Here is a 27,048-nt window from a genome sequence, read left to right on the forward strand (position 1 = left end):
GAAAGAGTGACTGTGGCCAAGCTCACATTGGAGAATTTTTACAGCAACCTAATTTTACAGCATGAAGAGAGAGAAACCAGGTATAGTAAAGGCTAGTCAGAATTTTCTGTTTAGTTAAATAAGCTGTTATTCTGTGAGCAAAGTGTAAACATATTGTCTATTCATAATATAAATATTGTAGGTTCCTGTGTTGTTTTTAAGTTTTTTATTCTGACAATGGACCTAGTTACTTGTTTTATTTTTTTCAGAATAGTTTCTTGTCCTGTGCACTCATATACTTATTTCAAATGTTAATTGATGTTTTAAACAAAATGTTCCAAACCATGAAATTATCCCCCTTTATTTTAGGGGGATAAGTTGTGAATAACTGACTTTAGTCCAAAAACATTTATAGTGTTGTGTGTACTAAGTGGGAATGGAAGAATAAAAAAATGAAAGATGTTGTTTCGACTTCATGAAACTTATATGAAAGAGTGAAAAGTATCACTAAGAGAAGGGCAAAGAACATAGAGATTGCTTTTGCCTAAGGCAACTGGGAGGGCTTCATAATGGTGGTGGCTGTTAAACAGGGCTCCTAAGGAATAGTCCTATTTATATATATGGAAGAGAGAGAAGAAAGATAAAAAGAGCCGGAGGAAGAATATTAGAGACAAAAGAAGTCACCATCAGTGCCAGGTCAGACAACATTCATTTAGCTCAAGTTGGATTTCAGCATTTCCTGGGAGCCTTGATGCTTTGTTAGTGTAGCTATACTCATGGTAGTAGAGACCCTCTATGAGTTTTGAACAGAAGATCAGATGATCACAAGTGTTTCTTTAGAAGAATACTTTAATTGTGTTTTATAAAGTGGACTGTGAGAGGAAGGATTAGAAACAGGAAAGGTTAGTGATGTAATCCAGGCAAATAGAAAGGAGGCTTGAATTAGGATGGTGAAAGCAACAATAGAGAAGAACTGACGGGTGAGAAAGGTTGGAAAAACATGGAAACTAGCCAAATGCAAAATGTGAGAGAAACAAGTCAATACTGGCTTAGATATGTCATGTCTGGGCAAACAGAGAGTGATGCAACTTTAGTGAAATAGGATTCAAGAAGACTCATGTTTTGAACTTAATTTTGGACAAGTCTAACTTCAGATTAGACATAGCTGAGGAGAGAATTAGAACTAGAAAATAAAACAGTTATTCAGAAGTCCATCTATAGAGACAGACAGATTAAAAGAAAATATGAGAGTTAAGAAACAGAATAGTGAGAAAAGCTAGTGTTATTATTTTTATCCAAAGTTCCTAAAGGAAGAAAGGAAAGAGAATGGCGCAGAGTAAAGTTAACCTAAGTGTCCATCATCAGCAAAAATTCCAAAAGATTCGATTCAGGCAGGGGGAAATTGATCACAAACAGAAGATCTAAATGCTAATATGTGGATAAATCCCAACAAAAATTGACTTAAAAACAACGTCAACAACAATAATAATGACTTAAGCATTTAAAAACTAGAATTAAAATCTTTTCTAATAGTAGACTATCAGGAGGGAAGTAAATAGAATTAAAGTGTTCTTAGATATCTTTGTATCTCTAAGGATAGAGATAAAATCGAGAGAGTGGGTCAAGATTGATTAATTTCAGACTTTGACAAAATGCACGTTATAATTTCTAAGGTAGCTACTAAATGAATAAAATTAAAGTTTGTAACTTCTGCAAAATAAGTTAGAAATAAATCGGAATATATAAGTAGTTAACATTAATTGTAAAGGTCATGGAAGTCTCATGATCAAATAAATCATCAAGGGATAGTGAACAAAGTAGAAGAGAACCAAGGAAAAACAGACCTGTTCTTTTTCAGGAGGCAGGCACTTAAGTTATTCATCAGAATTTTAAAGGTTCATTGTCTTTTATTGCTGAAACCTTAAAGTAATTCGGTTTTCCCCTCTATTTCCAAACAAAAGAAAGTAAGAATAAAAGAATTGGCTGTTTTTTAAAAAAAAAAAAAAAAAAAAGCAGTATCAACTTGGTGGTGCTATGGAAGTCATATTAAACAGTCAGCTCCTATTTCCAAAAGTTTATACTTTAAGAAAACATGATGAATTTTTAAGGCTTAAGTAATTGGATAAATACACAAGCCAAATAAAGTGCCAATCAACAAAACGTAAGAGCATTTTGGGAGGAAAATTTTTTTAAAAAGGTACAAGAGAAAGTCACAGTTGTTCCCATTAGGTTGTGGTGGAAACGGATGAAAAGTTAACTGCCTCTCTTCCCAGAATGAGGGATGCATTTATGAAGTGTTAGTCTTGGTGAGGATTCAAAAGGGGGCAGTATAGATTTGACAGAAGAATAAAGTTGCTTGTATGTTGATATCCCTCCTAGATTAATGGTTCTCTTACCCTTTGGATTCTTTCTGCAGAGGAGAAAACCCAAAATCATTCAGCAAGCAGCTCTGCAGTGCCCATAAGGTACATGATGGCAGGCACAGAATCTGATGTTAGGAGCTTATTCCATTCTAAGGTTGGGCTTAGGGGAATAATATGTAAGCAAAGGATAAAAATCAGTGTAATAGCACCAAGGTTCCTATTACAAATGCTGAGAAAGTGGGTGAAGAATATGTTATTAGATCTCATCTTCTCCTTTGTTGGTAATTTTCCTTAAGGAAGAAGAAGTAGTCTTAGTAATGGTTTAGTGAAGAGCTTACCTTTGGACATATTGTCATAAATAAATACCAAACAGTGTGTATTATGTTTTCAGTCCTCAACCCTATTCCCTTGTGGATAAATCCTGGAAAGTTAATCTTATTCTAACATACTCCAAAACTAATTGGGAAGACCTCTCTCAGGTTTATCTTTAGGAAAAACCAATATGATAGAAATAAAATACTTTACATTCACATGTTGCAAAATTTGTACCACAACCATTTCTCTAGTTACTTCATGCATCCTGTCTCTTTACCATCCTCCCCACCCCCACAATGCTTAGCTTTTCTAACTCCAATGGTGCAATTTAAAATAATGAATAACTGAACTTGGCTATACCTAGAAAAGAAAAGTTAATGCGTTACTTTTTATATTCATATATGACTTTCCAGTTTACAAAGAATTAGAATAAAATACACTCAATTGCATTGAAAATTTTTCCTTGATCGATTAGGAAATCAAGGTTTGACTTTAAGTGAATGATTTAAACAAGTTCATTAAGCTAAGTGTTAAAATCAGGATTCAAACAGGGATAGCCACCTTAAATGTTATACTTTAATCATTATAGTTACCTTTATATACTTCTAACATAAATATTGATAAATGTTAATGATTTTAGTTATGTCATTTGAATATTAGATAACATTATTATAACATTATTAAATATTAGTCACCTTTGCTCTCAATTCATTTAGGTTGCTTTAGAAGTAAAATATTCGTTTGGCCAGTATGTGAAAGCTAAATCTGAATTGGATTTATATTTTGAGAAAGAAAACTATTCTTAGTGATTATTTTGGTTCAAGTTGAAAGTTTTTTTTTTTAAGCATAGCAAATTGAAGTGGTAAACTTGAATAAATAAATGTATATTAAATGGGAATAGTTAGTAATATATTTAAAATTTAAATTATTATAATTTTTTGTGTTAAGGCAGAAGAAACTAGAAGTGGCCATGGAAGAAGAAGGATTGGCAGATGAAGAGGTAAAGTTAGCTGTAATTACTGTGACTATAGTTAACAATACTGTATTATGTACTTGAAAATTGCTGAGAGTGGACCTTAAATGTTCTTACTACAAAAAAAATGTTATATGAGGTGATAAATATATTAACTAACCTTATCGTGGTAATCATTTCACAATATATACGTGTATCAAATCATCACGTTGTTTACCACAATGTTTGTTATATGTCCATTATATCTGAATAAAGGTGGGGGGAAACAGTAATTACTATACAAAAATACCCCAAGTGATTTTTGCATTTATTGATATCAGATGATTTTATAACTTAGATAATGTGGATTTCATCATTTGAACCCGAGCTTCTTACTTTGTTGCTAGGATGGATATCTTGAAAAGGAGGCAGCTTCTTTTTTCAAATTCCAAGAACCTGCGTAGATTTCATGAACAGCATCTACAGTATTCTAGTTTTGTGGAACAAGAAGAGGGCTCCAAGAAGAATCAATCAGTTGTCAAATTTTCTCACATTTTTTGAAAATATATTTCTTAAAACTATCCAGTTCTGTAGTCTAATGCCACTACCTTAGTTTTAAACTAACACATATTTCATCTGAAGAGAAACTGCCCCCAACTGGTTTTTTCCCACTTATCTTGGCCCCACTCCCACCTATGGTTTTCCTGCACTCTGCAACTAGAGCTGTCTGGCCAAAGACAAATTGAATCATGTCCCTCTTGTTAATACCCTTCGTTGGCCCCTGAGTACTCTCAGGATAGGGCAAATTCTTTAACATTGGTGTTTAAGACCCCTTACAATTTGGCCTTTGCTTATCTCTCTCTAGCCTCACCTCCTGTCTGTCACCCCACTCCCATCCTAACCAGCAGTATTATATTACTTTAATTTCTGTGCTCTTGCCTTTGGCCTTTTTCACATGCTATTTCTGCCACTTGGAACTTCCTTACTCCTGCCTGATTCCCATTATTCTTCAGGAAGCTTTAGTTTTCACTTTAGGCATCACTTCTGCTAGAAAATTTTCCCTAATCTCTTGAGGTGCTCCTTCTACATTCTGCCATAACACTGTTTCTGTTAGCATTACATCTCCAAAGCTGGCAGAGGACTAGAATAAATATTTGGAGAATACATGAACAATGAGTCTTTCCCTCAAGGAGTTTACAGATTAGAAGGAGAGATTACATATGAGGGTGTGTAAAAGTATGTATACATGATGAAATGTGACAAACTTTAAAAATACAGAGATTTTTTCCCCCCTAATTCAGGGGATCAGAAAAGGTTACATGGAAGAGGTAACAATTGATTTGAACCTTTAAAAAGTAAGTAGAATATACATTAGAGTTAAGAGGTATATACAAAATGATGAATATATATGCAGGATAATGAATAATAAAGGGTACAGTCAAGGAATTAACACAGTACATTGACAGCACATAATGGAAAGCTAGGCTTGGAATAGTTTACTAAGGCAATAAGGAGATATAACCTAGATGAATTAGCTAAACAGTTTTTAATGATCAGGGAAGAATTTATATAGTATTTGAAGAGTAGTCTTCCAAATGATGATTTGAAATCAGACTGTTATCTAATCTGCTATGCACTTTTCCTAGGACTGTACCTGTTTTTGTTTAATATTTGCAGTATTAAATGACAAAATATTTTATGATCTTGTACCGAAGGTGGTTACTTTGTTAAATCAGTCGGCTCAATCTAGAAAACTCAAATATTACTATTTTAAAAATATTCATATTCTTTAAATTTTAAGTGAGAAAGGTAATGATTTAGATCTGTATATCAGTTTGTAGAGAAGAAAGACAGCACATCTTTTCTCATTTTTATTCATTAGTATTAATGACTTTCTTATTAATAACCTTGTAGTTATATTAATATACATTTTACATCATTATATTGATATAGAAATCATATGCATAAGGTCTTAATTTGAAATCTGGAGATAACAAAAAGCAAATGCACAAGGTCCCAAGGAAGGAACATAAGTGAGAGAAGTCGATCAGGTTGGTTTTATAATGTCATCTTAGGTTACTTTCTTTTGATCTCACATACTTTGTATATTCATCCATAGGAATATTTTTTTACTTCTAAAATAAATAGATTTTTTTCCTTTTTCTAAAATATTTGATAATCACAGTTTATCTTTTGATAAAGTTACATCACTTTCTACTTTACTAAAAGAAAACCAGAGCACCAGCCCAGTTATACACATCACCTGGTGACTGGCATCAGCGATAGAGACTGATGAATTAGAGAACTGATACCCATCAAATGGGGACTGTCACTGTTGGCCTAATGTTTTTCAAGAGAAACTTGAAATCTGAACTTTTATGTGAAATCACCCACTTTTTAAAATATTGGCAAGTATTCAAATGTTTTAAAAAACTTGCAGGCCAAGTCAAGTATATCTGTAAGTTGACTATAGTTTGTAGCTTCCAGTTCGCAATCTTTGGTCTGCACCAGGAAGTACAAAGTGTATGAGGATGATTTTCCTTATTCTTCTAAATGACTTATAGAAAATGTGAAATGATTTTTCCCCTAAAAATAGTCAGTGGCCCATAATAACCATTTATAAAACTAAGATTTTTCAGTAAAGATGTTTTAATTCCATAAATGCTTATTATTAGGCCCCAGGCCAGGTCCTAGATTATGTCAGATTCTACAGAATAGACACACACTCTCAACCTAATATAAAATATGTTGGAATTATCTTTATGTGAGATGTATCTTTTCAAAATAAAATTGTTTTATAAAAATCTAGTTTTTGAATGAAAGCTAGTATTTATCCTTAAACTCATTCTGTAATAGAAAATTATTTGTGAAATCATTTGTGAAAGCTAATTGTAAAAACTGAACCATATAATATAGCCATGAAAAGTATATATACTGAACTGAAGTTGCTAGCTGAACCCTTTCAAATCTCAAAACTTCTGTATGTATTATATCTTATACAAAACTAAGCACCCACAAATTTAAGCACCTACAAATTGAGAGTTTGAGGAACACCCATTTAAAAAGGAATGGAGAAAGGAAGAAAGCGATGTATTTTGTTTCATGTCACTTAAGAAAATCCCATCAAACGTGGAATATTATTAACTCTAATGGAAAACCAAAATAGGCAAGTTTACACTTGATCTTAGCCAAAGGCAGAGAAGCGATCAAAATAGGCAAGTTTAAACTGCAAAAGAGAGCCATGAAATATTAAGCCTGTCCACAGATTTTGTTGTCCTTTTTGGAGGGGAAAGAATGTGATGACCACAAAAATGTTACTTGTTTTTCAAGGCAACTTAATCTGTACAAGTCGTAAGCAGATATGTCAACTTGCTTTTTTTCATCGATTTTTTTTTTAATGGGAACTTGCTTCAGCTACCTCTGCACTTCAACATGGACTTTAAGATTAACATCATGGAGTAGACTTTTTGAAAGTAATGTAACAGTGCTATAGGTGATATCCTACTTTTGTAGGATCCTGTATTCCACACACTTGTGATTCTCCCTTTTTGTCATTAAATAGCTGTCTCCAGCTATATAAACATCATTTACTTACCGCATTACGCAACCTATCAGATATTAGTGAACATTATTTTCTTTAGCTCTCTGTCAATTTTGAACATAATTTACGAAATTGTCATAATGTTATATTTTCCATTTAGATTAGACAAATTTCTGAAACTACATCCATCTGTACTGTTTCATAATTCATAAAGTCAGAAATTCAGAATGTCTCAAAATTTTTATATTTATGTAATTTTGTCTTTACTGCTTTGAAAAACAGTATTATAGTGCCACCATGTGGCCTTTTTTTTATTATAGTCTTAAATTTAAAACAAACTACTTTGAAAAACATCTTTTTGTTTTACTAGTAATTCAGTAATTAATTTTTTAAACTGTTAGTCAAAAGGCATTTTTGAATTAAAAAAATAGTCTTTGCTGTCCCCCATCATTGATGTGCCTGAATGTGTAACTTCCTTTAGCTATTTAATCATGTTTAAATTGAAGACATAATTTTAAAATGTTATCCTCTTAGATTAACTTTGTTAGAAGTATCAGAATTCCATTGCACTAATGATACATAATTACATATTTCTGATTAATAGTTCACTTTACCCTTTTAAAAACAGACACAGGGCAAGAAGGGACTGTTTAGTGGGTTATACCTGAGCTGCATTTAGGAGTAATGTTTCTGAGCTGTTATGGTTCTTTTGACTTGTGCCCTCCTTAGAACTAAACAAGTGAAAGCTTGATAGGGTTCAGGTGAAGATGAACAGGGGTTTAATTTCTTCACTGATTTTGTTTATTTCCCATTCTGTTACTTCTACTAGGAGCTATGTCAAAAGACAGAATTTTGTTTGGTGAGGGGAAAAATAAAATATAGGACAATGAAATAAATGCCCTTTCTAAATGTAACTTTCATGTAATTCATATTGTTTCTTATTAATGCTAGTGATCTTTTGGTGATTTTTGAAGAATGAATTATGAAATTCCTGACATGAATATTTTAATGAATTCTTTGTATAGTTATTTTTTGTTGCAATTTCATATTTTCAGGAAGTTGTATGCCAAGTCTCAAGCAGTTTATTAAAATTCATCCAAGAATAAATTCTACCATAAGTAAATTTCTATGGAAATATTGCTGTTGTGTTATTTTGGTATCATAAGTCTCAGTAATTGTGACAGAACAACCTTGGAATTTAGAGAATTGAAGCAAACTAGATTTCTTGATAATAAAAATCAGTATCAGACTACTGTTAGCATTTCTTAAAGTTTAGTTTTTATATTTGAATTAAATGAGCATATAGATGAAAGAATATGATAAACTAGTTAAGACGAAATATTTAATGGAGTATACCTCAAGAATAAAGATTTATCAGTCCTTAAAAGTTTTGTAAAGTTCTGTTTAGATTTTTAATTCTTTCCATGCTTAATAAATACCTGACTTTGATAAATAAGTTATATCACTAGTATATAACATTTAAGATACTTCACCCCCATTTTCCTGTGTGTCATCTTTATTTAATATTGTAGGTTTTCTTTGAAATAATCTGATTTTAAAGTAATCATTTTAAACTGTCTTTTTATTTTTTTTAATAGAAAAAGTTACGCCGATCACAACATGCTCGCAAGGAAACAGAGTTTTTACGACTCAAGAGGACCAGACTTGGCTTGGATGACTTCGAGTCTCTGAAAGTTATAGGAAGAGGAGCATTTGGAGAGGTGTGATTCTTTTTAAAAGAAGTCATTGCTATTGAAAATATATATCTAAAGATAGTTTAAAATATGTATAAAAATGTTTAATATGTATTAAGAGGTGGTTTAATGTATTAAAATAGTTTAATAGGATTCCTAAATTGTGTCAATGGCAAATTGCAACATTGCTTTCTTTAAAGGAACTTACCTTTTGCTCCTAAATTAATAGTAGTGACTAACATTTATAATATGATCAATGTTTACATTTTAGGTGAGGCTGGTCCAGAAGAAAGACACAGGCCATATCTATGCAATGAAGATATTGAGAAAAGCTGATATGCTTGAAAAAGAGCAGGTATGTTCTTTAACACATGTAACCAAAGGAACATCCACTGACTAGGTATTAGAGTAAGGGTTGATATTGAAATTTTTTGAAAAAAATCCAGGCATCTTACTATATAATCTATTAATCTTTTGATAGCCTGTTTCATTATGTCTTGATATAGCTAAAATTTCTTCTAAATTTATAATGTAAATATGTATTAGTCCGTTCAGGCTGCCATGACAAAATACCACAGATAGGGTGCATAAAACAACAGAAATTTATTTTCTCACAGTTATGGAGAGTGGAAATCTAACATCGAGATTCTGAGTTCGTTTTTTGGTGAGGGCTTTTTTCTTGGTTTGCAGGTAGTTGCTGTATCATTAAATCACCACATAGCCTTTCCTGGGTTTGTGCACACAGAGAGAGAGTGTGAGGTCACTGGTGTCTCTTTATAAGGACAGGAACACCCCCCCCCCCACCAACCTCACTTAACCTTAATTACCTCCTTAGAGGCCCCATCTCTAAATCTAGTTATGCTGGGGGTTAGGGCATCAGCATCTGAATTTGGAGAAAACACAAACATTCATTCTGTAACAAAATACCTTCTTCAGTGAAAATAAAGGACAGTTCTCACTACCCTCAGTCCCTATCACATATCAAAAAAGCAAATTCTCAGGAGAATTTGCTGATTTTACTTATTTCCTAAATCTATAACCACTCCAATTTCATAATCTGGGCTCTATCTCTGTTTCTTGTGACTTTAGTTTACAGAGTGGCCACAAATCTGAAATCATCCACCTGTGGTTCCAGTCTGAACATATACACTATAGAAATCTAAATTCAGTGCTAGTGAAGGACTCAACAGTGGGGGTACAGAGGAAGATGGACCTTTCTGAACCAAATGCTTTACTTCAAGTCTTTTAGTCCCCACCTGAAACTTATTTTGTTATTACAACAATGTAATATAAATTTATTTAAATGTGGCCCACTTGAATTTTTATTTCATTCTTTTACTTTATTTCTATTTCATTCATTCAACAAGCATGTATATGCTAGGTTCTGGAATATAATGGTTAACAGGACAAACCCGATCCTTGTTCTTTTATTGTAGTGGGGAAAATGGGCAGACAGCTATTTCAAATAGTCATGATTGATTAGTCCTATGAAGAAAGTTTTTACAAAAGGATAAAATGCTGCAGATGCTCGGGATATAGAAGGAAGAATTTGATCAGGAAAGATTTCTCTGAGGAGGGAGTATTTGCTGAGAGAATAATGAAAATGACATATAAAGATCTGGCAGAATGAATATCCAGGTAATAAATGCAGAGGCCTGCTCAAAGAAGGGGAAGAAGCCATTATGGCTGGAATTAAGTGAGGGGAAGAGTGGTTACAGATGAAGTGGGAGAGGTAGGCAGGGACTAGATCTTGTAGGGCTTTGAAGGCCAACATGCACAGTTTGGGTTTTATGCTAAACAAAATTGGAAGACACTTTTGTTTAAATAGAGGAGTGGCATGTCTGATTGATGTTCTACATAGATGAGTCAGTTCCTTTGCTTGCTTACAGGAGAAACAAGAGTTGAAGTAGGGAGATCAGTTGAGAGACTGTGTAGCAGTTCCAGCTAGTTTGTAATCGTGGCTTATACTGGGGTTACAAGAGTAAAGCTGAAGAAAAGTTAGATAGATTAAGTGTATGTTTAATGGAAGAGCCAGCAAGATTTTTTGTGATATACTCTATGTTCTGGGGTGAGAGGAGGGGCAAGGGTAGTGAGGAAAAGGGAAGAACTGAGGGTAATACCTACAGTTTTACGTAGAAGTGGAGTGTATGATGGTAACATTTTCTGATTTAGAAAAGACTGAGGGAGGAATAGGTTTGGATACAATGGGAATCAAAAGTTCTCTTTGTGGCATATTAAATTTGAGCTTTCTCTTAGATATCCAAGTAGACCTATTAAGTTGACAGTTGGCTAGAATATGGGGGAAAGATTGACTGGAAATGTAATTTGGAAGCCACCAAAATATCAGTAGTATTTAAAGTAATAGAACAAGATAAAATTGCTAGGGAACAAATACAGAGAAGAAAAGGGAGCCTGGATCCAAGCCCTAGGGAACGCTAGTCAGAGAAGACCCAGAGAGAACATCTAATCAGATGGGGTAGGGGGTCCTAGGAGAACGTTTTGGAAGCCAAAAGAAGAAAGCGTTTGAAGGAAGAGGTTAGTGGTGACTATGTTGAATGTTACTAAGAGAGCAAGAGAAACAGGCCACTAGATGTCACAATGTGGAGATTTTGAATACTTTGGCAAAGATAGTTCCAATGTACTGGAGGGCAGAAGCCTAACTGAACTGATGGAAAAGAAAATGGGATTGGAGAAGTAGGGATAGTGAGTATAGGTAAATCTTTCACATGAAGCAGAACCAAAATATCAATAGTATTTAAAGTAGATTGGTAAAGTGAGATTTAAGGTCAAAAGGAGGTTTTGGGTTTTTTTTCCCCTTGGTAGGATGATGATTGGAATAATCCATTAGGAAGAGAAAAATTGACAATGCAGGAGAAAGAGGGCAAATAATTAGAGCAGTACAGTACACTGGAAGACAGAGGAGTTGATCTCTGATAGGAGTAGACACCTGTTCATTGAAACAGGAAGGAAAAGGAGAGAAAATTGGAACAAACACTGGGTGATTGATCTGATGATATAAAGTGCTAAGTTCCTGCCTGAGTGCATCAGCGTGGGGTGAAAGAGGGAAAGATAGCTTATTGGAGGCATAAGGAGAGAGTCGTGAAATAGTTATAACTTGAAGTGTCGGGAAGCAGACTTGCTAGGGAAATACAGTTGAATGCCCACTGAGATTTGCAATCATGAATGTAAAGTGAAACCAATGGGTATAATTAGGTGATTTTTCTCTAGTAATACTTCGTTGCTCTGGGGCACAATAGACATAATAGACAGAAATTGGGAGTTAACTCGGGTTGGTGTTTTGCCAGCCAAATACAATGGAGGGAGAGAAGGACACAGAAATTCAAGGTGTTTGCAAAATTTTGAGTGATCATAATGATGGAATCTAGGCTGGGTAGAGAAATAAATGAGGTTATGAGGAGAGTAAGAGAGAAAAAAATGGTAGAGTCCATGGGATGCAGATGGAAGTATAAAAATAAGAGGCCTGAAAAGTTAAAGGTGGAGATCAGAAACAGAGTTCCTTAAAATTGAGACTTTTAGAGGGGGTATAATGATGATGAGGAGGACAAGAAGGTGATGAGTTGTAGTGGAGGAAAAGGTCATTGGAGGTGAGAAGAAGTCAAGGAACTACATAGATAGGCTATTTGATGGTTCATTCTTATGGATATTGAAATCCATCCATGAGTGGAAAGGATGTAAAGGAAATCGGAGAGCTGTGAGCTGAAGTGAAGGCATGAATGAATGAGGGGGATTGACCAGGAGTTCTGTAAATAATAGCAATGAGGAAGGATGACGGCTGAAGTAGTCTCAGCATGTGCTTCAGAGGAGCTGGAGGGAAGGAGAATGTCACAAGCAGCACCAATGAGAATGAGCAGAAAACCTACCCCCTCACCAAGTAACATGCGAGAGAAAAATGGCCCACTCCTGAGAACTCATTCTGCAGGGAGACAGAACTCTCAGTGCACAGCTTGGTTTCAGCTAGGCTGAGAAGGTGATAGGAACTATCCAGAGATCAGGTGATAGGGGACTTTGTTGAAGACAGACTGATTGCAGGACAGGTTTGGGAGGCTAGGAAGGTTGACATACTGAGTTGTTCTAGAGAATTATAGGTAATGATGGGATAAGGATCTGAGTCAAGATATAGAGCTTTAGAGACAAGGAGGTATAAACAGAAATATGCCATAATAGAATTAGTCCTGGATAGGCTTTTAGAGGAAGGACAATAGGCAGCAGTTATTTCCAGGTATAGTCTTTATTTACTAGCTACTTTATTTAGTAGCCACATGTGGCTACTGGACACTTAAATGTTAGCTAGTCTGAGTTGAGATATGCTATAAAAGGAAAATACACACTAATTTTTGAAGACTTGGTACCCCGCCCCAATAAAAGAGTGTAAAATAGCACAGTAATTTTTATATTGATTATGTATTGAAATGATAACATTTTAGCTATATGAGGCTACATAAACTATATCATTAAAAATAATTTCACCTATTGGAAAAAATTAATAATTTCACCTTTTTTTTTTTTTTTTTTTTTATTTTTTTTGTGGCTATCAGAAAATTTAAAATTACATATGTGGTTTGCATTATGTTTCTTTTGGACTGCCCTGGTCTAGAATGTTTTGCGAGAGGTTGAAGAGCTTCTGACCACTCTTTGTTCCTATGCAAGGGTCATCTCATTGGAGCCAAACATTGAGTCTGTTTCGCATTTTGAGGTTTTTTTCCCCTCTACATAAATTAATCTGCGTTTGTCATCATCGAATTTAATTTTAGAAAACCTTTTCCCATTTAATTCTAATATGACATTATTTTAAGTTTTTATCACATTTTCTTTAATGCTGACCACCCCACAAAATTAAGTAGCACCTTCTCACCCCACTATTGTGATAAACTCCCCAGGTTACTATGCGTAATACTTCCTAACCTTTGGCAACATAGTTCCATTTTGAAAACATATCCTGTAATCTGGCTTTAAGATATTTAAAAATAGTCAACACCAAAATTTTAAGATTTTTCCTTTACCATCTTAAAATGCTTTGTAAAAGGCAATAGGTAAGAATTTTGATACCAGTTTTTACTTTATGAAACAGAGTCAAAGAGATAAAGTTTTTTAATGCCAGAAAACAAGTTTTTAGTTTTCAACTTTTATTCTTACTTTTTGATTTCAGAGCATTTACCATACCAGATAATAAAACGGTAATCTCAAATAGTGATATTTTAAGCAGATCATATTTTGTTATCATGAAAAGGTTTATAAAATCGGGTTCTTGTGTATTTTGGATCAGACGTCATAATGGTGCACAATGAAGATAGTAACAGCATTAAATGAAATCTTATTGTTAATTACTCTTTGAAGAAAGAATGTATAAATATGTTAATACAAAAGCATCTGAAAATTGATTATACCAACCCCACAAATTACTCAGTTTATAAAATTTTTCAACCTATAAAATGTTCACATAACATATCCCTAGTAATTGTGTGTCTGACAAGTCAGCAAAATGCTACACTAATGTGCTGTAGATCATATTTATAGATATTATAGAGGTTTTATGTTATAACAAAATAATATAAAGTTATTACAAACGTTTCTACTTTAGCCAAATGGTTAAAGACCAAGTCAGGCCCGTGTTTGACTAGTAACAGTTAAAAATAGTTTGCTAAGGACCCTGACTTTGTCATACCAATCTGTAGAGCATTACTTACTACTTTTAACTTCTAAAAGTCAGACTAGGGCCTTAAATTTATATAAAACCAGGATCCCTGGCTAGGTGGAGAATCTAGTTAGAAAGTTTTTACAAAAAAGAAAAAAAAAGAAAGTTTTTACACTAGTCATTTTTCTGCCTCAAAGGCTTCAACTTTTCCCCTATTATACCTGTAGATCCCACCATTTCAAATCAAATCAGAAGTCCTTTATATTTAATGAGAATACAAACATGCATCTATGTTTCAAATCTTTTCTAAAACCAGTTTTCCTTTGTGACTTTTAAGGAACTGGATAGATAATTGTTAGGAGATAAGCTCGAAAAATGTGTAATGTGTTACAATTATTTTTTTCAAAATACATCTAGGTGGCTCATATCCGAGCAGAAAGAGATATTTTGGTAGAAGCAGATGGTGCCTGGGTGGTGAAGATGTTTTACAGTTTCCAAGATAAGAGGAATCTTTATCTAATCATGGAATTTCTCCCTGGAGGTAAAAACAAACATAACAGCAGTGACAGACTGACACAAGCAAATCATTATATGTAATTATAATTTTATTAAGTTTACATTTATTTTATATCTCTAGCCCTGAGATTTTACATTGTTAGTCATGCTTTTCCAGTAGTTCCTCCCATAATAATGTTAATTTTAACCACGAATCAGATTATTTTGATGGAATGATAAAGTTTGCACATTTTAAATACTACCATTCTGAGTTTACTGTATATAAATCTAGAGTTAAAAACAATAAGTCACTAAAGAAAAAGACAGCCCAATGGGAAATGATAGACAATGTACTGAAGAGAAACTCTGGCTAGTCTATAAATATGTAGGAAAATGTTCAGCCTCACCCATGTTCAGGGAAATGCAAATTAAAACAAGAATGAGATACTATTTCATATTCATCTGATTAGTAAACACATTAAAAGTCCAATGAGGCTATGTGGCTTCTCAGATATATAAATTAATCTCTAACTCTTATGGAGAACAGTACAGATTATTAGTAAAGTGGAAAATGCATGTATCCTACAATCTGGCAATTCTACAACCAGTTGTATTCCCTAGAGATTCAACCCCCAAATGGGCATAAGAGAACTGTAAAAGGATGCTCATTGCAGCATTGTCCCAACAGAGAAAAACTGGGTGCAAGGTAAATGTACACCCGTAGAAAAATGGATAAATAAAATGTGGCATAATTATAGGATGAAATATCTTACAGTATTTAAAAGTCAAGAGCTGTATCCATTTCGACAGTAAGATCTCAGGAACAGAGTAGAGTAATAAAGCAAGCTTTGGGATAGTGTGTAAGTGAAACCATTTATGAATTTTTAAAAAACCCACAAAAGACTAAATTCATAGATTAATTTATATGAGAACATTTTTAAAATAAGCTGGAAAAGGATACACACCAAACCAAATCCATGATAATGGTTACTTAGCAAAAAGGGAAAGGGGAATAGAATGGAAATGGAGAACAAAGAATACTTCTACATGTAATTTTTTAAAAAAAGATTTGAAACATCATGAAAAAATTTTAACAGTTGTTAATTCTGAGTTGTAAGTTCACCAGTGTTTGTTCTTTGCCACCTTTTAAAGAAAAAAGTTCCTTGACAATAAAAAAAAAAATCTAGAGGTGAGTCTTTTAGTGGGATGATGTCCTATTTTTGCTGGCCCAAAGAGCTCTGAGTGTTTTTGAAACTTGAATTTGAAAGAATATCTTATTCTCAGGTATGCTTACTGATTAATTTTTCCAGTTTGACATGTTTTCCTTAGCAACTTATTCTGGATGTTGAGGTATTACTTCTTTATCATCTCTGATTTGATTTCACATACTTTTAACCTTAACCCATTAAATGTCATGAAACTTTTGCTTATGCAATGACATTTTTTTCATTTGGCCCCAGATATGGTTGGATATATACTGAGTAAGTCATGAACTGCAAAAATCAGGCATATGTTGTATAGATACAAAGAAAGCTTTTACAGGATATTCCCTTTTGAGGCATTTCCAATACATACTTAACTTTCCTTTATTTTTCCTTTATAGGTGACATGATGACGTTGCTAATGAAGAAGGATACCTTGACAGAAGAGGAAACACAGTTCTACATTTCAGAGACTGTTCTGGCAATAGATGCGATCCACCAGTTGGGTTTTATCCATCGGGACATTAAACCAGACAACCTTTTGTTGGATGCCAAGGCATGTCAATAAACTGCTGAATTATTAGATTGGAGTAGTAGAGCTGATTTTGTGATTGGAAATGGACAACTGCAATGTATATTATTGCTAAACTACATTATTTCATAGAATGATGCAATAGGAGAGGACTCTGGAATGAAATGACATTAAGGGAATATGGCCGGCTATCTTTTTATCTTCCATTTTCTACTTTTCAAAATTATCATCTTCAAATATTTATAATTTTACGTTTTACTTTTATGACTTCTAAGCTAAGAATTTTTATTATAATTGCATTTAAAAGAATAGTTTATAATAAAGCTTTGTTTCAAAGTTAATATAATTATCGATTTTACTAGTTTTTCAATGTTTTTATTTAGGGTCATGTGAAATTATCTGATTTTGGTTTATGCACGGGATTAAAGAAAGCTCACAGGACCGAATTCTACAGAAACCTTACACACAATCCACCAAGTGACTTCTGTAAGTTTGGGTTTTTTTTTTTCCCAGGTTAAAGTTGTATAGCGGGACTAATTTAACATTATTGAGACCTGAAGGTTCTCTCTCTGTCCTCACTCCTTAAATCAATGTATTTTAAATGTATATGTGTGAATTTGTTTTGGAGTGAGAGTTTTTCCCTCATCATTACAAATCTGTCTTGTTGAAATTAGCATTTCAGAACATGAACTCAAAGAGGAAAGCAGAAACATGGAAGAAAAACAGGAGACAACTGGTGAGTTAGCTAGTGTTTTTAAGAAAGAATTTTGTGTTCCAGTCCTAAAATCTTTTTAGTTTTTGCTTATTTTGTATCTTTCACAATGATTAGTACTGACTTTGTAACAGTGATAGAGCTTATTCTGGGATAACAGTTTTCCTAGTTTCTCTGTAATATTTCCTTGCCTATAAAGTAAAATGCTGATTTTTACTTTATAATTTAACTTTAGAGTATTTTATCAAGCATATCTATAACTAAATAATCTGGCTGTTCACTAGTAATTCACACTTTATATAAAACTCACTGAGATAAGTGTGATTGTAGTGAATGCCTTGTGATTTCTATTTTCTGTACCCGTCTTGATAAAACAAATATTAATCAGCACATGTAAGGTGGTTGTGTTTCTAAGAACTTCTTTATAAACAAAGTTAACAGGAATCTTGGTGTGTTAACAGTCTTACAATAAATAGAATTAGAAAGGAGACTTTATCCACAGATAAACTTAAATTACTCCTTTAGTGTGGAATAACACTATTTTTAAGCCCACACTATTTCTCCTCTATTACTTAGCAAATCTAATTGCTTCTTTCGAAGTCTTTTCCCTTATGCTGTTAACTAGGTCTTTGAACATTCTCAAGGTTACAAATGTGTCTTTTGACTTTGTTTTTCTTGTATAGTGTTTAGCACAAAGATACACTATAAATATTTGTTAAATTCAACCAAGTGATATAAATGATAATAATTCAGCATGCCCTCAGGAAGATAGACGGAAAGATAATAGTCTGATACCTTCTCAAACCAAATAAAATGACCATTGCATTATTGAGCTCATTCTCTCATTAATTAGCCCAAGTAATTGCAGGCTCCCTGGGCTTGTAAAACATTTTGGTGTTTTTAAAAGTTTGAAAAATGTTTAAAAAATGTGTTTACTATGCATTAATGACAGAAACTCCTTTCTACTTTTAAATGTGTCACTTTAGATCAGATTTTACAATTGAGAAAAGAATTGCAGTATTTCCTACTTTTAAAGGGAAATTTGAATATTGCTTAAATACGGTGGGAATTCTGTATACGCCTATTACAGAATATTTACAGAAATTTACTCATGCACATTTTACTATTCTTGTGGTCATCATCATGACTCATATAGCATTTCCCAAGGGAAAGGTAGAGGGGACTCTGTTGGTATTTGGGGCAGGAAATTCCTTTAGAACCTGTATCTTTTGCCCACTAAATGCTAATCATGTCCTCCCCTAGGTCATTGAAATGATAAAATCTGTTGTCACATATTTTCAAATGGCCCATAGAGTACTACCCCTAATTGAGGACCATTTCATTAAAAAAAATAGTTTTCGTAAGATTTCATATTATTTAGGAGTGAAAAACTGCATACCTTCCTAATGGATGAGCAGTGGCCTGGAATCAGGTTCATAATGAAAATACTTAATGTTTATAATAGTAGGTTGTAGTTTACAAAGCACATTTCTTTTATCTTGATATCAACTGTTCAGGCAGATACTGTTATTCCAATTTTATGTAAGTGGAAGCTGAGGTTCAGAGAGGTTGAATAACCTGCTAAGAACACAATAGTGAGTGGGGAAGCCAGACCTACTGGGCTCAACCTTTTTATTCTTTTTGAAATAGATTTAGGGCTAAATATATAACTAACTTAGTTGAGCTTCTTGGGGGTGGTGGTGGTAGAAATCATGTCTTAACATTATTCAATTCAGTACCTATCATTTAAGCCTTATGCATGATAAACATGAGAAACAAGTATTAAATGAAGAATTACCTCCTGTATATATCGCTTTTTACAGTAGTGAGCCATATTCAGATCTTTCAGAAAATATATTAAGAATGCTGGTTTGACAAGCTGTTCCTTTGCAGGCATATTCCACAGTTGGGACACCAGATTACATAGCACCAGAAGTATTCATGCAGACTGGTTACAACAAATTGTGTGACTGGTGGTCTCTGGGAGTGATTATGTATGAAATGCTAATAGGTATGTTTTATCATCCATTTATGTATACACTATATAAATTTCCTTGAATGCCACTGACTGAAGATATTGCAGATACCGTAGGCTAAAATATCAGAACTCTTTTAAACTGATTTCTTGACATCTCCCCATGTGAAATAGACAGTGAATACCAGTGAACTCCCTAGGAATCCTGTTTCAGGAAGGGGGTATTAATCAGAACTCTCATGTATCAAAATTGTATCTTCATGGCTTTTCAAGTACAAGGGAAACAATGCTTTAAATTCTTTATTTGATTGACTATATTAGCAATTTTATTATAAATTGATGACTGGTGGTATTTTTTATTGTTAAATAGAGCACTTAAGGCTACTTTGTTTCTTGCAACACTTTTTATATTTATGTATAAGTAGGTATTGCATATTTGATCGTAAAAGCTGATAAAACTTTTGTTTTTTCTTATATATAGGATACCCACCTTTCTGCTCTGAAACACCTCAAGAAACATATAGAAAAGTGATGAACTGGAAAGAAACTCTGGTATTTCCTCCAGAGGTGCCTATATCTGAGAAAGCCAAGGATTTAATTCTTAGGTTAGTGGTTAAATCCCCAGAGAAGATTTTGATATCTTAAAAATTCACAAGTACATAAAAGACTAAATTGCCCATTTTACTTTTGTGGGAGAAAAATGACTACCACTGGTATATGCATTCAAGGAGATCAATAAAGAAAAAGTGTTTAAAAAATTCAAACTCTAAAAAGGAAGTATGCAGACAAACTAAGAGTTAAGAGGTCTTATATAGTTTCAAGGGTCACTCCTATTAGAATACAGTGATCCTATCTCATTAAAGAGGAAAGGGAAAATAAATTGTTAGTAGCAGTTCATATCATAGGTCTTTTTAGGAAATCTTACCTAACCAAAGAATTTCATTCTGTTTCTCATTTAAGATGAAGTGTTTTGGTACTATCATGAATGGCTGGAAGGAAGATAAATTGGGACAACTTAGGGAAGAGCCATTGGCAGCATATTATCAAAAATCTTTAAGCTATCTATGATCTTTGACCCAGCAATTCTACTAGGAATTTTGCTTATGCAAATAATCAGATGTGTGTAAAGATTTGGGTATAATATGTTTATTGTGATAACATTTTTAGTAACGAAAATTGAAAACCATCTAAACGTTCAACAATAGTGGACTGGCTAAATAAATCATAGTATTTCCAAATGCAAATTTTAAAAAAGTTATAGAAATATTTTTAATGACTTGGGAAATTTTTCTCAAAGTTTTAAGTGAAAAAAAAAGCCCTAAAATAGTAACTACTATATCAACACACTATTTTAGAAATTATTATAAAAGACTGAAAGGAAATGGTTTCAAACTGTTTACAGTGGTTATCTCTGAATAGTGCAATTATAGATGAATTATATCTTCTCCCATATTTTCCACAATAAACAGTTAACTTCAGTAAAGAAAAAAGAAATGTTTGAAATAATGCAAATAGAATATTTTAGGTATAATTTGCATATGATAATTTCTCTATGTCCCTTTTCTAGATTTTGTATTGATTCTGAAAATAGAATTGGAAATAGTGGAGTAGAAGAAATAAAAGGTCATCCTTTTTTTGAAGGTGTAGACTGGGGGCACATCAGGTATGTTCATAGGCTTTGAATGGGGGAGGTCTGAGTAAAAAATAAAAATGAATTTTTAAACTAGATTTAGCGATTAATTTGTCTCTGATTCTGCTAGATTAAATATAAGAAGTAACATTGTTTATGTTATGAAATCAGTGTTTTCTGGATCATATAAGTGAGTGAGACAATAGTGGCTGTAGCTAAATGACTTGTTTTTAGCTAATGTACACTTTAAGGGAAAAATCACATATTGTGAACCTGTTAAGATTTTTATATCCAGAATTACATGATGAAGGCTGTTAGCACAACCAAAATGTATTTACATTTTACATTATAACATTTAAATTTTGTCCTCTTTTGAATATACCATACTGTGTCTTCTTTATTTATAAGAAGATTTAGTCCCTTTTTTAAACATTGGAGAATAGTTAAATAATGCAAGTAACTTATAAGAATTTGCTTATAGTTGGTAATTGTGAGCATTGGCCTTTATTCGGCTTATGGCCAAACTACATTCAATACTTCTGGTCTGCTCCCATATAGCAGCAGTTCAGAAACAAAATCTGATCATGCCATTTCTTTCTTTTGCACTTAGAATAAAATTAAGGGTCCTTAACTATGTTTCAGGACTGTGGGCTATGGCTCTTATCTCATCAGTCAGTACAAGTTACATCTTATATGATCTTCTTTACTCCTCCCACCTCATGGCTTTGTCGTTTGCTATTCATTCTGACTGAAATGCTCTTCTCCTTCCTGCCCTCGTTCCTGGCCCTACCCCTGCCAAGCCAGTTTCTTTTCGTCTTTTAAGACAGTTTATGTGTTATTTCCTCCATGTAGATCTTCAGTGGAGCTTCTACTATGAGTTAGGTACTCTACCTATTATAATAATATAGCTAATTTTTTGATAATTTATTATATGTCCAGCACTGTTCTAAGTACTTTATGTAAATTTCTTATCCTCATAGTAAACCTTATAAAATAGGTACTATTATTTTCTTTGTTTTACAGATGAGGAAACTCAGGTATAAAGAAGTGATTTGTTTACAATGCCACAGCTAGTAAATGATCTAGCTAGAATTACCAACTAGAATTGGCCTCAGTTTAATTCCAGAGTTCTGACTTTTAACTGCTATGTCATACTATACTATACATATATCATGTCATTGAACAGAACTGATTTTATCCCTTTGTACAATTAGAAGGGTGCTTAGAGACTGCCAGTCCAGTTTCTTGGTTTCATAATGAGGAAACAGTGGCAGAGCAGAGACTTGCCTGCCTAAGGTCGTGCTGCTAGTTAATGAAAAGAGATTAGATTGGAGGGCACCAGGGTCTATGGTTCTTTCCACTTAACTGATATAAATTTATTAAGTATAAATAAGTTGGAATAATTCTGGGAAAAATACATACATGCTTTTACATAATTTTGTAAACTTATCACTTAATCGATCCAATAAATATTTGTTGAAAATACAGAAGCAATGAAAATTGTAGTTTGTTTTAATTATTTCTATACTTAAACATTTTTAGCATAAGAAGGCATTTTCATGACTAATATTTTTAACATAATGTCCCTGATTCCCTTAAAATTTAAATGACTGAGAAGTTTTTATTTTTATTTTTATTTTTTCATTTTTTATTTTTTTTTGACTGAAGTTTTTAGATTCAGATTTCATCACAAGTATGTAGTTCCTTCACCATTTGAGCCCCTTATTTTCCTGAGCCCCCTTTATTTTCCCAAATAACTTTCAATCTATGGATCCTCTCCTAGAAGAATTTTATTTCTTAATTAGGTAGGTTATAGTCCCTACAATACCCAGCTTACTTTATATGATTATAAAATCTTTTAAATAAAATCTCTTCTGTTCTACTTGCTCTTTTATTAACATAGGTTTTCCATTAAAAAAAAAAACAGGAGTAAATAGTGATACAAAGAAATAAAAATTCCAAGTAAATGATAATATTTTAATAAAAAATTATTATACTCACCTACGAAGTCCACTTAACTATTTTAAAATCCATAGTAATTTTCTTTTGTTCTTATAGTATCTATAGAACAGCATGAAGAATTTTCAAGTAGAATTAGTTTTGGAAAATTAAGAGTTCAAGAAAATTTACCATGGTTATTCAATACCTTTTCATAGGGAAAGGCCAGCAGCAATCCCTATAGAAATCAAGAGCATCGATGATACTTCAAATTTTGATGACTTTCCTGAGTCTGATATTTTACAACCAGGTAAGATAATCTACAATACAGCTAACACTATTAAAAGTCTGTGAAGATGATGTTTTCACTAATGAAATTCCTTTGCTCTTGGTTAATGTTTCCATCTTTCTAGTGCCAAACACCACAGAACCAGACTACAAATCCAAAGACTGGGTTTTTCTCAATTATACCTATAAAAGGTTTGAAGGGTTGACTCAGCGTGGCTCTATCCCTACGTACATGAAAGCTGGGAAATTATGAATGAAGATCACATTCGCCCACAACCAAGAGAACTCAGGTAGCTGCATCACCAGGCTTGCTTGGCGTAGGTAACAATACACTGAAATACTCCTGAAGATGGTGGTGCTTATGACTACAAGAGGAAATTCTACAGGATTAGGATTTCTAAGACTACTATAGGAATTGGTTGGCAGTGCCAGCTGGCTTTTTTTTTTTTTTTAATATTTTATTATTTTTGTTAACTTTATTATACGAAGGTACTGGAATAAAAGAAACATACATCCCTTTCTAACTGCACTGCCTACATGCATATTAAGGTCCATTCTGCCTGTGTGTGCTTGTACTGTAACACCTCTAATCAATTCAGGAGAAACACATATCATTCAAAGCAACATAGGCTAACCTGTAGGTAACACTGCAGTACTGCTGTTTTACTGCAAATCTCATGGGTCTAGATAATCAGTAAAAGCCATCTTCTGTAGCTGGTGTTAGGAATACTTGCCCTGTTGATTTGGACATCTGTAGAATATATATGAAGACAATATCTATAATGATTTTAAGAAATTGAAAAAAAGGAAATACACTGGTTATTTAAAAAATAAAATTGATTATCACGTTATAACACAAACTCCTCAGTAGGGAGTAATAAGTTTATAATAAGGAGGAAGTTTAACACCTACACTCAAGCACTCCACTAATATATTTACTTTGCATTCGGAAATACTGATGACCTTTATATACATAGTCTGTATACTCATAGGGGAGAGATGTACTGTATTATATAAAATGTAAAGTTGCTTTTCTTGTGACAGGAGGACTTTTTTAATAAGAGGACATGGCAATATTTTAATTTGATTATGGTGAGTTGAATATAAGAAATGACCATGAAAGCTGCTTGTAGAACTAGTGTATTTTTATTAAACTATTTTTTTAAATGTCAAACTTCTCATCATGTAAATGAACTTGTAGAGTACAAAGAGCTATTTACTTTGGTTTTCTAGAAAGTCGTTACATATCACGGCTGGTTAACTTTTTTTTTATGAAAAATTTTTCTTTGATAGTACTTGTATTATTGTGCCATTATTTTCTTATACTCCAAATGTACCAAAGATCCTGAACAGAGTGGATGTTCCCAAGTGAGTAGAATTTTACTTTCCTGTGGGAATGCTGTATTCAGAAATGACAGATCTTTGATAGAGGTCGTCTTATGGAAGGCGGTGGAGGGGGGGCAGAATTGTTCATGTTTAGCTACATCACCGTGGTTACTGTAAATGGACTTAAGGAGGTAAATGCAGGCCAGAGGGGTAGTGATTACCGGGTAGGGGAGATAATGTCATCAAATTCTTTGAGTATTTCCCTAAGAATTAAATAATCTTTTCTAGCTCACCATTTTAATTCTAAAATGATTCTCTGCAGTCTTGCATTCTTAAGTACTAGTTGAGGAATAATACTTTATCAAAGAAGGGCCTAATGTTTGTCTTAACTATTGATAGAATGTTTTGAAGATACAACAATTATAACTATTCCACATGACCTGTGATCAAAATCTAAAATAATTTTTTATTTGTAGGGATATTCTTAATGGGGAAGAATTGCACAGGATCATTATGCAAATCTACAAAAGCTTTTATAAATGTTGCTGCTCGGTAATTTCACAGTGTTTTCAATAAGGCCGTCCTGGGGTCTCCCCAACCCCAGCACACCCCCAGTTCTCTCTCTTTCTCTCCCTTTTCCCTCTCTTTCATTCTTTTATTCTAGCATTCGTTTAATACTTATTATGTGTTCATCTAATACTTCATCTCCTTTTTTCTTATGTCATTCATGTAGCTGAGTCCCTAAGAGAGAGAACTATTAAAATTCTAAGGTCATCTCAATTTTACTAACTCTGGATTTTCTAATTAAAAGGCTTCTAATATTAAAAAAGAAACTTTAACTTCTGCTCAGTTTTATGAGATTTTTCTCACCCCACCTCACCACCACCACCACCACCACCACCATCACCCCTTTTCTTAAAGGACTGTTTTGCTACTGTGGTAGTGAATGAGTAAAAGGAAACTGCAGTATTCTCTAGTTCTAATGTGGTACCTATTCTAGTACAGAAAAATCATTAATTCAAGTTGTCAGAGAAAGATAGATAAAGAAGCTGAATTGAATCAAAGTTTAATTTTTTAATTGAATAAGAGTAGAGCATTTTATTTTCCTTCTCCCTTTTTTAAAAGAGTCTCATTTCCCTGCAGTTAACAGAGTGATTCACAATCTTTGGGGTTTCCTCCTCATCAAAAGCATTTCTTAAGTGCCTATCTAAAAGCAAATAAAGACTGTGTTTGCCCTTTGGAAGCTAAGAATTTGATTCATGATGCAAATTAGCTAGATAATTTGCGAAGAACTCTTGAGATTGAATTTTCCCTATTATACATTTCTCATATTTTAGGCGAACCATTTAATTTAAATGACAAAACCCTATCTAATCAACTGGGCATAATGACATTTTCTTTAAATTAGACTCTATTTTGAATTAAAGAGTTTTATTATAAACTGTGTGTTTTTGGTTTTTCTAAGTATATAGAAAGCTTGTACAATTCAGATTTATTGATTTCCTGATTTAATGTAGACTTTGACTTTTTTTATTAAAAACCTTTGTATTAAAGCAAGTTATGTTATTTTTCTTTTATGCTTTTCTTTTCTATTAACATAGCTTTAAATCTTAAAATTTATTGAAGCACAGTGCTATCTGAATAGAAGGAATTTCTTATAAACTAACCTTTTCTGAATGGACTATATAGCTGATTTAATGTTATTAGTTGAATTAAAATAAGAAATGTGGAATATTCAAAACTTTCTTTGGTTGCTGAGGGTTAAGATAGGGTTTCATTTATTTCTATAAAAGCATATTTTTCCTGTTTTTTAAACACCTGTATATCTTTGTGAAAATCTGTAAAATTTAAAATATTTTTAAGTACATTTATTTTTTGGTGTTTTGCTGTAGAAAACCTATAGACAATCCAATCAATCAATCAGTCAATCAATCAATGTCTACTGGTAGGAGAAACAGCTATCCTTCTTTGGTGATCTACAAATGAATGAATTGAAATTTTAATCAATAGAGAGGTCCCTGGTTACTGAACATTTTCTCTCTTTGAATTGCTAAGATTCAGAACATTCAAAATAACTGATTTGCTACAACCATGGTTATTTCCTCGTCTTTAAATCTCATTTTCTCTTTAGAAGTGCACTTATTTCTGAAAAAATTTAACGAAACACCTAGAACAAATGTAAATACAAGACACTTGAGACTATTACAGATATTTTAGATTTTTATGAAAAAAATGTGAGGGGATATTGCTTCTTTAAAAGGGAATGGAGTAAAAAATAGATCTTAGTTATTTTTGAAAAAGCAATATAAATTATTCAGCAGTTGTCTAGAAAAATAATCATTAGGCTCTTGAGTTCTGTGTTCAGTTACTGAATTTCAAAAAAAAAAATGTTTTGGTGGCATGAGGCCTTTTTCACTGAAGGTAAGAAAAGAATAAAAACTGTTTATAAAATT

At 33.0% G+C, this 27,048-nt stretch overlaps 1 protein-coding gene across 1 annotated transcript; it reads left to right on the top strand.

The window, feature by feature from the left end:
- Positions 1-3: 3 nt before the first annotated feature.
- Positions 4-27,048, top strand: STK38L (serine/threonine kinase 38 like; the record flags this gene model as incomplete). Its single annotated transcript, XM_015589983.2, has 13 exons — positions 4-80; positions 3,606-3,657; positions 8,749-8,871; positions 9,116-9,199; positions 14,915-15,038; positions 16,596-16,750; positions 17,110-17,212; positions 17,401-17,462; positions 19,332-19,449; positions 19,895-20,018; positions 20,981-21,076; positions 23,200-23,291; positions 23,395-27,048. Coding segments are annotated over 13 exons (1,338 nt in total), but the record flags the coding sequence as incomplete, so codon positions are not given.

Source organism: Pteropus alecto, unplaced genomic scaffold (genome assembly GCF_000325575.1).
Source record: "Pteropus alecto unplaced genomic scaffold, ASM32557v1 scaffold103, whole genome shotgun sequence".
Taxonomy (NCBI): domain Eukaryota; kingdom Metazoa; phylum Chordata; class Mammalia; order Chiroptera; family Pteropodidae; genus Pteropus; species Pteropus alecto.